This window comes from Chiloscyllium punctatum, chromosome 40, assembly GCF_047496795.1.
Source record: "Chiloscyllium punctatum isolate Juve2018m chromosome 40, sChiPun1.3, whole genome shotgun sequence".
NCBI classification, from domain to species: Eukaryota; Metazoa; Chordata; class Chondrichthyes; order Orectolobiformes; family Hemiscylliidae; genus Chiloscyllium; species Chiloscyllium punctatum.
In genome coordinates this window covers 25,742,090-25,753,413 of record NC_092778.1, presented here as the reverse complement: position 1 = coordinate 25,753,413, position 11,324 = coordinate 25,742,090, and the positions used below count along the sequence as shown (strand labels likewise).

General features: G+C 44.9%; 1 protein-coding gene across 3 annotated transcripts in view; it reads left to right on the top strand.

Moving 5' to 3' along the window:
• The first annotated feature begins 205 nt into the window (after positions 1 to 205).
• The window catches only part of LOC140464440 (protein tweety homolog 3-like), a 267,986-nt gene continuing 256,867 nt past the window's right edge, over positions 206 to 11,324 (top strand). For 2 of the 3 annotated variants that reach the window (XM_072559492.1, XM_072559494.1), the window contains exon 1: positions 206 to 610. In XM_072559492.1, coding sequence (XP_072415593.1) covers positions 488 to 610 — 123 coding nt within the window. In that variant the 5' untranslated portion in view covers positions 206 to 487. The remainder of the gene's footprint in view (positions 611 to 11,324) is intronic. The other variant, XM_072559493.1, reaches the window with a different exon arrangement.

The following is an 11,324-nucleotide window of genomic DNA, read 5'->3' as shown; positions in this document are numbered from 1 at the left end:
CAGGGGGCGGGGCTTTCAGTGATTGGCAGGAGAGGGGCGTGGCAGTCTCCTGATTGGCAGGAGAGGGGCGGGCGGTCTCCTGATTGGCAGGAGAGGGGCGGGGCGGTCTCCTGATTGGCAGGAGAGGGGCGGGGCGGTCTCCTGATTGGCAGGAGAGGGGCGGGGCGGTCTCCTGATTGGCAGGAGAGGGTGTGGTTTTCTCTGATTGACAGCAGGGGAGGACTGAAGCCTGGGATCTATGAGCGGAAAGTGGCGGCGGGCAGCTGATCTTTGGATTTTATTGTTTTGTGTTGTCGATCGAGGCGGCTTCCGGAGCCCCGCGAATTTTCTGTGGAGTTGTGCTCGGGAGGGTGGTCAGTGCGGGTACATAGACACCCCTGGCCCGAACCGGACCAGCTCTCCACCGCGGAGAAGACTTCGGGCGAAGCCGGGGATGGAGTGAGGGTCGGGCTGGGCCCCCGAATCGCCGACAATCGGCTGTGGCCCGATGGCTGCGGTGAATTATTCTCCTCCCTGGTGGGTGACCCTCCTGCACCGTCTCCCCCATCTCAACATCCAACTGGAGACGGTCAGCAGCGAGTTCCAGCCTGAAGACAGGCAGTACCAGGAGGTAAGAGAGCGGGTCCCGTTGTCTCTGTCCTCTCACGCCCCACTGTCATATATCTCCTGATCCCCTCACCCCGATCCCCGTCACCCCCCCGATCGCCTGATTCCCCACACCCCCCCCCACCCGATCCTCTCACCCCCCCCTCTCACCCCCCCCTCTCACCCCCCCCTCTCACCCCCCCCTCACACCCCCCCCTCACACCCCCCACACCCCCCACACCCCCCCCTCACCCCTCACACCCCCCCCTCACCCCTCACACCCCCCCCTCACCCCTCACACCCCCCCTCACCCCTCACACCCCCCCTCACCCCTCACACCCCCCCTCACCCCTCACACCCCCCCTCACTCCCCTCACCACCCCCCTCACTCTCCTCACTACCCCCCCTCACCCCTCACACCACACCCCCCCCTCACCCCTCACACCACACCCCCCCCTCACCCCTCACACCACACCCCCCCCTCACCCCTCACACCACACCCCCCCCTCACCCCTCACACCACACCCCCCTCACCCCTCACACCACACCCCCCCTCACCACACCCCCCCTCACCCCACCCCCCTCACCCCACCCCCCTCACCCCACCCCCCTCACCCCACCCCCCTCACCCCACCCCCCCTCACCCCACCCCCCCTCACCCCACCCCCCCTCACCCCACCCCCCCTCACCCCACCCCCCCTCACCCCACCCCCCCTCACCCCACCCCCCTCACCCTCCCCCTCCCCCTCCCCTGATTTCCCTCTCACGCCCCCTTGATTTCCCTCACCCCCCGATCCCCGACCCCTTGATTTCCCCGACCCCCTGATCCCCAATCCCCTAATTCCCACCTCCCCAATTCCCCTACCCCCTCACTCCAACCCCTCAAACCTTCTCCATCTCCAAGTCCCCTCATACCCTTTCCCCTGCTCATGCCCCAACGCCTCAACCCACAACCCCACTCTTTCACATACCGTTACCCTGACTTCATCCCTCTCTCTCCAGTTTGGCTCATTGCCATTATAAGTTGCTGCCCTCAATCATTATTGGGTTTCTGCATTGCCTAGCCCCTCCTCACTGGAAGTCACTGAGAACAACCGTGCAAAACCTGCTGTCGCTCGGGCGCAGCAAAATGTTGAGTTCAAAGCAGCTATTTAAAGATTATATCTGCAACTTTTTATTTTTGAAAATGCTGCTTTGCTTGACTGCGGCATTTCTTTGTGTTGGTAAAGGCAGGAGCAAATTGTTTTGTTGAAGGTGATGACAACCTGTGCTGTTTTCAGCTCCATTGGTAGAATGTGAATGCAAAGAAAAATTGCAAGGCATGGTCAAAATGCATGTGTGTTTTGCCCTCAATTTGAAGGTGCCAAATGGTTTTAAGAGGAGAAATGCCAAAGTGTCACCAGTACCCTGTCACCGATAGACTTGATATTGAGCTGAGGAAATGCACAACACTCTGACCTCGAGTTCAGACTGCTTGTTGAAATGTGAAGTTGTATGTGAGTGACAAGAATATGGCCTTTGTATTTGCATCACATTACTACTTATAGTGATTTTTTTCAGAAGAGCTGTTAAATAATATTTAATGTCTTAGACAGTGCTTTTGTTTTAAAAGTTAGAACATGTTTTCTCTATTGCTGAATTATCTTTCTTAGAATATTTAGCTTTCAGTGAGAAAAGTGTTGGAAAAATAATCAATGTTTATGCTGATTTCAGTATGGTTTAAGGAAATGCAAATGAAGTCATTTTTAATATGTCAATAAAAACAACAAAAATGTAGTTCCATATATCTACTGTATCTCTCAAGTACTTGTCTTTTGGGGATTTGGCTTTTAATTTGCTCTTATTGCCAATGTATTGTTGCTGTATTATGTGGTTCAAAATGCTTTCTCCAGTCATAACCCAGGAGGTGAGTGTACAAAGCCTGTAGTTGTATAGTTAGATGTTGTTCACAATTCATCTGGATACTAAAAAAGATTTACATACTCTCAATTATACTTCAGCAAAACCCACCTCTGAGGGAAATGTAAATATGTGAAATATTTACTGACTGTTTTCAGTGCTCTAAAAACTCATTTGGCAACATAGTTTATCATGTATTACTTGGATCTACCTTTCATTGATTTACTTTGCAAAACTTGCAGTTCTTGCAGTTAAGTCAGTGTGTATCCTGACAGAACCATAACATTAGAACAGGGTGGACATGATTAGGGTGGAAATATTTCTTCAATACAATGTAATGATAGAGTAACAATTTTTCTGTACTAAATTGTTTGGGGGAAAAGAAAAGAAGAATGATCTGGTAGGGTGCTTGGTCTTAGGGAAAGAAAGCAAATATACTTTAAAATAACTTTTGATTTGAGCTACTATGTTGCAGTTAATTTGGAAGGTTAGCTTTGCTTCAGGTTGTGTTTTTATATTAAATTCCCATTATCTAATAGGTTAACTGGTGATCCTTGACCAGTAGAAGAATATTTGAACTAGTGGTTCATTGCCACAACATAGTAGATATTTAAGCCAGATGTGTGGGCAAAGATATTTCAAATGCTAGATTGCTTTGGTAACTCACCCCATATATACTATCTAGCAAATTGAGAGTGAAAGAATTTGCCGCTTTCTAAATCCTGCATTAGAAAGGACAATACAGTACAGAAACAGGCCCTTCAGCCCTCCAAACCTGCGGCGATACATTTTGTCTTCATTACAGGAGCCATATCCCTTCATTCCCTTCCTATTCATGTATTCATCCAGGTGTTTCTTGAATGCTGCTGTAGTGTCTGCTTCCACTGCCGCCTCTGGCAGCATGTTCCAGGTACTCCCCACCTTTTCTGTGAAAAACAGCTCTCTTATATCTCTTTATTTTTAGAAAGCTCTTTTCCACGCACCTTCTCTCCCCCCCCCCCCCCCACTAGAAATTGACCCTTCCACCTGAGAAAAAAAACCTCATACTCTAGCCATGCCATTTAAAATCTTTTAAACTTCCTCAACCTCCTGCGTTCCATTTGAAAACAAATCCAATCTGTCCAACTCTTTGTCAGAGGTAAAGCTTCCATACTAGGCCACATTCTGGTAAACCTTTCTGAACCTACTCTAAAGCATCCACATCCTCCTGGTAGTATGGAGGATCTGGGAACTTACCTACCTTAAGTGTGGCTTAACTGAAGTTCTATAAAGCTGCAGCATAACTTGACTATTCTTATTCTCAATGCCCCTTCCAATGAAGGCAAGCATGCCACAAGCCTTTTATACTCCCTTATCTCCCTGTGCTGCCAGCTTCAGTGAACTGTGACCTGCACACCAGATCCCTCTGCATATTAATACTCCTAAAGTTTCTGCCATTCACTGTTTTGTTTCCAGCTGTACTTTACCTTCCAAAACCTCACGTTTATCTGGATTAAACTCTATCTGCCAGTTTTCTGCCCATGCCGCCAACTGATCTATTCTCTGAAATTCCACCTCACTATCCGCAACTCCACCAATCGTTGTATTGACTGCAAACTCACTAAATAGACCAGCCATGTTCTCCTCCAAATGATTTATGCATACAGCAGAGTTCCCAAAACTGGCCTCTGTGGAACACCACTTGTCACGACCCTCTGCCGCCATCTGTCTCCAATGACTAAGAGAAAGTGAGGACTGCAGATGCTGCAGACCAGAGTTGAAAAATGTGGTGCTGGAAAAACACAGCAGGCCAGGCAGCATCCGAGGAGCCGGAGAATCGACGTTTCTGGCATAAGCCCTTCCAATGACAAAGCCAGTTCTGTATCCATCTTGCCAGCTCACCCCTGATACCTTGTGACTTCACCTTTTGTACTAGTCTGCCATTAGGGACCTTGTCAAATGTTTTACTGAAGTCCATGTAAACAACATCAACCATATTCATTGCCCCCTCAAAAAACTCAAAATCAAGTTAGTGAGGTACGACCTCCCCCGCACAAAACCATGCTGTCCTTTGCTAATAGGTCCATTTGCTTCTACATATGTATAGATCTTGTCCCTGAGAATCTTTTCCAATAATTTTCCTACTACTGACATGATGCTCATAAACCTGTAATTTCCTGGATTATCCCTGTTACCCTTCTTAAACAATGGGACAATGTGGGCCATTCTCCAGTCCTCTAGGACCTCGCCTGTGGCCAAAGAAGAGACAAAGATGTCTGTCAATGCTCTAACAATTTGTTCCCTTGCCTTCCTCAATGTTTTGAGATAGATCCCATCAGGATCTGGGAACTTATCTACCTTAATACTTTTTAAGACGCACAATACCTCTTTCTTTTTAATAGCAATTTGGTTTAGAAATTTGCCACTCCCTTCTGAGATTATAATTCATCAATTCCTTCTTTGGTGAATACCGACACAAAGTATTCATTTCAGGTCTCACCTAGCTCTTCTGGCTTCACATAGATTCCCTTCTTTCTCCTTGAGTGGGTCAACCCTTTCCCTGGCTACCCTCTTGCTTTTTATGTATAAAAATCCATGGGATTCTCTTTAATCCTGTTTGTTAATGATTTTTCAGCACCCATTCTGGCCCTTCAATTCCTTGGTTAGGTTCTTTCCTATTTTCCTTATATACTTCAAAGACATAGTTAGTGCCAATACTCTTAGACCTAAGTATGCTTCCTTTTTTCTATTTGATAAGGCCGTCACATCCCTGGCCATAGCTATCCTTCATTCTCGCAGGAACATGCCACTGCTGAATTCTTAACTGTCGTTTGAAGTACTCCCACATTTCCCATGTGAATTTACCATCAAACAGCCACCTCCAATCAACATTCTCCAGTTTCTGCCTATTTTTGTTGTAGTTCTCCTTCCCCCAGTTGAATATCTTCACCCGAGAACTGCAGTTATCGCTATCCATGAGTATCTTAAAACATAGTATTATGCTCACTACTCCCAAAATGCTTTCCCAGTGAAACTTCATTCACCTGACCAGGCTCGTTTCCCAAAACCAGGTCCAGTATAACCTGGTTACCCTCTTGAATGGCCCTTACAAACTCTGCTCCGTCCAAGCCCTTATAGTGAAGCGAGTCCCAGTCAATGCAGGGAAGTTAAAATCACCCACTATAACAATCCAGCTGTTTTGGCATCTTTCCAAATCTGTCTAATATTTCTCCTCTATCTCCTGCTGGCTGTTGGGAGGTCTGTAGTGTACCTCCACCACTGTAATTTCACTTTTCCCATTCCTGAATTCTACCCATTTTGCCTCGTTGCACAAGTCCTCTGATGTATCCTCCCTCACTACAGCTGTGAATGATTTGTGCTTCCAATTAAACCTGTTGGACTATAACCTGGTATTGTGTTTTTTTTTAAACTTTGTACAGCTGTGAAATACGCCTTTACCAGTAATGCAACTCACTCACCCCTGTTATATTCCCTTTCATCATACCTTAAACATCTCAATCCTGGGATATCCAGCTCCTAATCCTGTCCCTCTTTCAGCCACGTCTCCATACTTGCAATAATGTCATAGTTCCAAGTATAAGCCACAGCTCTAAGTTCATCTGTAGGGAGAGGCTGAATAGACTGGGGCTGTTTTCTCTGGAGCATCAGAGGCTGACCTTATGGAGGTTTATAAAATAATGAGGCACATGGATCGGGTAAATAGACAAGGTGTTTTCCCAGGAGTGGAGGAGTCCAGAACTAGAGGGTATAGGTTTAGGGTGGAAGGGGAAAAATTTTAAAAGGGACCTAAGGGGCAACTTTTTCACGCAGGAGGTGGTGCTGTATGGGATGAGCTGCCAGAGGGAGTGGTGGAGGCTGGTACAATTACAACATTTAAAAGGCATCTGGATGAGTATATGAATAGGAAGGATTTAGAAGGATATAGGCCAAGTGCTGGCAAATGGGATAGCTGATCGGCATGGACAAGTTGGACCGAAGGGTCTGTTCCATGCTATACCTCTCTGTCTCTACCTTGCCTATTATACTTTTCACATTGAAATGTATGCATTTCAGACTATTTCAGCATTTTGATTGGATGCCAGTTTCTTTTTTATTCTAGAAGGACCTGGATACTTTATTAATGAATGGTGCCAGTGTTATGTTTATTCTCTGTTTGAAATCAGAAGTTCCACACTTGAGCTGCCTACTTCACTGTGGTGTATTGCTGCAGTCTGCTTATTCTACTTGAATAGTGCATAAAATTATGAGTTGAACAAAACCAGTAAGATGTATTTCAGTGGATTATCAACATCCTGCATAGTAATACTAATATCAAAATTTGTGAGGAATTGTTAAAAGTTTAATCATGTTTGTGAGAGGGTTATCCAATAACTGCAGTGAAATAGTAAAAAAAATCAGATTTTTGTGAGTAACGAATAGAATAATACTCTGCAGAAATTTGCACTTCATCCTGTATAATGTTTATTTTCAAATTGATTAGCTATTTCTGCCATGCTTATTATATTTCAAAGGCAAAAAATCAAGGGGTGGTGGTGTATTACTGAAGGTTGCAAAATTTTGATCACACTTAAGTGTGCAAATTGAACAGATTACATTTTTAATTCGACTGGGACAGATGTCCAAGTGAGATTTGCTAGTACTGTTGGGATGAGTTTAAACTTATCAGGAGATGGAAACTTGAGGAGTGACCAAATTTGGAAGGAAGTAAAATTGGTACAGGAAATTGTAAAGATGCCAGGGTTATGAGAAGATAAGAGCCACAAAACCAAGCATCAAGTATGCTTCAAAAATGGAATGTTGTCAAAAAGACATAGTTAAGGGTACTCTACTTGAATCCGTGCAGCATTAATAAGACGATACACTCACTACTGATGAGGTTGGCCCAAGGCCCAATTTTTTTCTATTGATGGCACATTGGATCACAAAGACCTTCGTGGTGGATAGGGGATTTCCATTAGAGCAATATCTGTTATTCATGGGTGGCAAATGCTCCTGTCACCTTTGTATAACAAGAATGATGTGCAGATAATCTAAAAGCACTAATAGAGATGCATGAGTATGATCTAATTGCCAATGCAGAATCATGGCTACGTGGTGGCCAGGAATGGGAATGGAATAGTCAAGGATATTTGACATTTAGGAACGACAGACAAGAGGAAAAGGATGTGGAGTTGTGCTGATAAAGAATGGGATCAGTACATTAGAAAAACAGGGTTGGGGTCAGAAGAACAATGGGGAATCTGTTTGGGAGCTAAGAAACAGCAGGGGACAGCAGACTATGGGTGAGTTCTAAGTAGTGATAGTGTGGGGCATAATATTAATCAGGGGATGAGAGAAGCATGTAGCATGGCCAACACCGGCATCATAAGTGACTTCAGTCCACATATAGTATGGGTAACCAATTGAGTACTAAATCTGTTGAGTAGAGTTTCTGACATTACGTTAGGAATGGTTTTCTAGACCAGTATGTTGAGAGTGAGAGGGCAGGCTGTTTTAGATTGTGTTATGTAATGAGAAAGAGATAATTAACAATCTTATTGTAAAAGAACCATGGATAGAGCAGGGTGGCAAATGGATGTTGCAGGTTCCAGGGTTTAGATCTGTCATTAAGAACAGGCAAGGCAGTAAAAGAGGGGGAGGTGTGGCCTTGTTAGTCAAGGATAGTATAGCGGTGGCTGAAAGAACTTTTGTTGAGGACTCGTCTACTGAGGTAGTGTGGGCTGAGGTTAGAAAAAGGGGAGAGGTAACACTGTTTGGAGATTTTTATAGGCCTCTGCAGAATTCCAGGGAGGTGGAAGAGAGGATTAGCAAAATTATTCTGGGTAGGAGTGAAAGGAACAGGATGGTCATTGTGGGGGACTTTAACTTCCCCAACACTGTCTGGAAATGCTATAACTCCAGTACGTCGATGGATCAGTTTTTGTCCAATGTGTACAGGAGGGTTTCCTCACAGTATGTCAAAGGGTCAACAAGAGGGGAGGCCACATTGGATCTGGTGATTGATATTGAACCAGGCCAGGTGTTTGACTTAGTTGTAGGTGAGCACTTTGGAGAGAGTGACCATAATTCAGTTACGTTTAGTTTAGCGATGGAAAGGGATAAGTACATGCCACAAGCAAGAGTTATTGATGGGCAAGGGCAATTATAATGTGATTTAGGCAAGAATTAGGATGCATAGAATGGGGTAACAAAATGCAGGGGATGCAGACAATGGAAATATGGAGCTGGTTTAAGGAACAGATATTGTGTGTCCTTGACAGGTCTGTCCCTGTCAAGCAGGGAGGAAGTGATAAGGTAAGGGAACAGAAATCGCATCTTTGTTAAGCAGAAGAAGGAGGCTTATGTGTTGATGAGGCAAGATGGCTCAGATGAGGCGACGGAGAGTTACAGATCAGCTAGGAAGGATTTAAAGAGAAAGTTACGAAGAACAAAGAGAGGACACGAGCAGACTTTAGCAAATAGAATAAAGGAGAGCCGTAAAGCTTTCTATGGGTATGTGAGGAATAAAAGGATGACGAGGGCAGGAATCGGACCAATCCGACAGAAATGGGAAGTTGAGTGTGGACCCTCTGGAGATTGAATGAACATTTCTCATCAGTTTTCATCCACGAAAAGGATGATATTGTTGAGGAGATGAATGAAGAACAAGATATTAGACTAGAAAGGATCGAGATTAGTTACGAACAGGTGTTATCAATTCTAGAAGGAGTGAAAATAGACAAGACCCTTAGGCCGAACGGGATTTATTCGAGGATTCTCTGGGAAGCTAGGGAGGAGATAGCAGAGCCTTTGGCTTTGATATTTGAATCGTCATTGTCTACAAGTTTGGTACCAGAGGACCGGAGGATTGCAAATGTTGTGCCCTTGTTCAAGAAGGGGAGTAGAGATGACCCAGGTAATTATAGACCAGTAAGCCTTACTTCTGTTGTAGGAAAGGATTTGGAAAGGATTATAAGAGATAAGATTTATAATCATCTAGCAAGCAACAATTTGTTTTCAGATAGTCAACATGGTTTCATCAAGGGTAGGTCGTGAGTGTTTTGAGAAGGTGACCAAGTATGTAGATGAGGATAGGGCAGTTGACGTGGTATGCATGGACTTCAGTAAAGCCTTTGATAAGGTTCCACATGGTAGGCTGTTGGAGAAAATGCAGAGGCTTGGAATTGAGGGTGATTTAGCAGTTTGGATTAGAAATTGGCTTTTTAAAAGAAGGCAGGGAGTCGTGGTTGATTGAAAATATTCAGCCTGGAGTCCGCTTACTAGTGGTGTGCCACAAGGATCTGTTTTGGGACCACTTTTTTTTGTCATTTTTATACATGACTTAGACGCAGGCATAGGTGGATGGATTAGTAAATTTGCAGACAACACTAAAATTGGTGGAGTAGTGGACAGTTTGGAAAAATGTTACAGATTGCAGGGGGACTTGGATAAGCTGCAGAATTGGGCTGAGAGGTGGCAAATGGAGTTCAATGCAGCTAAATGTGAGGTGATGCACTTTGGGAAGAATAACAGGAAGGCAGAGTATGGAGTCAATGGAAAGATTCTTGGTAGTGTGGATGTCAGAGGGATCTTGGAGTCCATGTACCTAGATCCCTGAAAGTTGCCACCCAGGTGGATAGTGCTGTTAAGAAGGCATACGGTGTGTTAGGTTTCATTGGTAGAGGGATGGAGTTCTGGAGTCGCAATATCATGCTGCAACTATACAAAACACTGGTGCGGCCACACTTGGAATATTGTGTACAGTTCTGATCCCCATATTTCGGGAAGGATGTGGAAGCATTGGAAAAGGTGCAGAGGAGATTTACCTGGATGTTGCCTGTTCTGGAGGGAAGGTGTTATGAGGAAAGGCTGAGAGACTTGGGTCTGTCCTCGTTGGCAACAAGAAGGCAAAGAGGGGATTTGATAGAGACCTACAAGATGATCAGAGGATTAGATAGGGTAGACAGAGAAAGTCTGTTTCCTAGGATAATGACATCAGCTTGTATGAGGGGGCATAACTACAAATTGAGGGGTGATAGATTCAAGACAGATGTCAGAGGCAGGTTCTTTATGCATAGAGTGGTAAGAGCATGGAATGCCCTACCCACTAATGTAGTCAACTCAGCCACATTAGGGAGATTTAAAGAATCCTTAGATAAGCACATGGATGATTTTGGGATAGTGTAGGGGGACGAGCTGAGAATAGTTCACAGGTCGGCACAACATTGAGGGCCGAAGGGCCTGTTCTGCGCTGTATTGTTCTATGTTCTAACCTTGAGGGATGAGTGACCACAACGTAACAAAGCTTACATTATGTTTGAAACTGCAGTAGTTCATTCATAGAATCCCTACAGTGTGGAAACAGGCACCACAAGTCCACACATGCCCTCTGAAGAGTAACCCATCTAGAACCATTCCCCTACCCTATTACTCTACATTTACCCCTGACTAATGCACCTGATCTACCCATCCCTGAACACTATGGGCAATGTAGCATAGCCAGTTCACCGTACCTGCACGTCTTTGGATTGTGGGAGGAAACCCACGCGGATATGGAGAGAATGTGCAAACAGTTGCCTGAGGCTGTAATCAAACCCTGGCGTGATGCAGCAGTGCTGACTGCTGAGCCTGCTTGAAGTCAGTGTTAAATTTGAATAAGGGAAATTATGAAACTACGAGGTGCAGATTGGCTGTGGTGGGTGGGAAAATACAGTAAAAGGCATGTCTGTACAGAGTCAGTGGATGGTCTTTAAAGAATTATTGCATGACTTACAGCAAATTTACGTGCTTTCAAGATGCAAATACTTAATGTCCATGCATCATGACGAGAAAAATTCAGGAGTGTATAAGGTTAAAAGAAG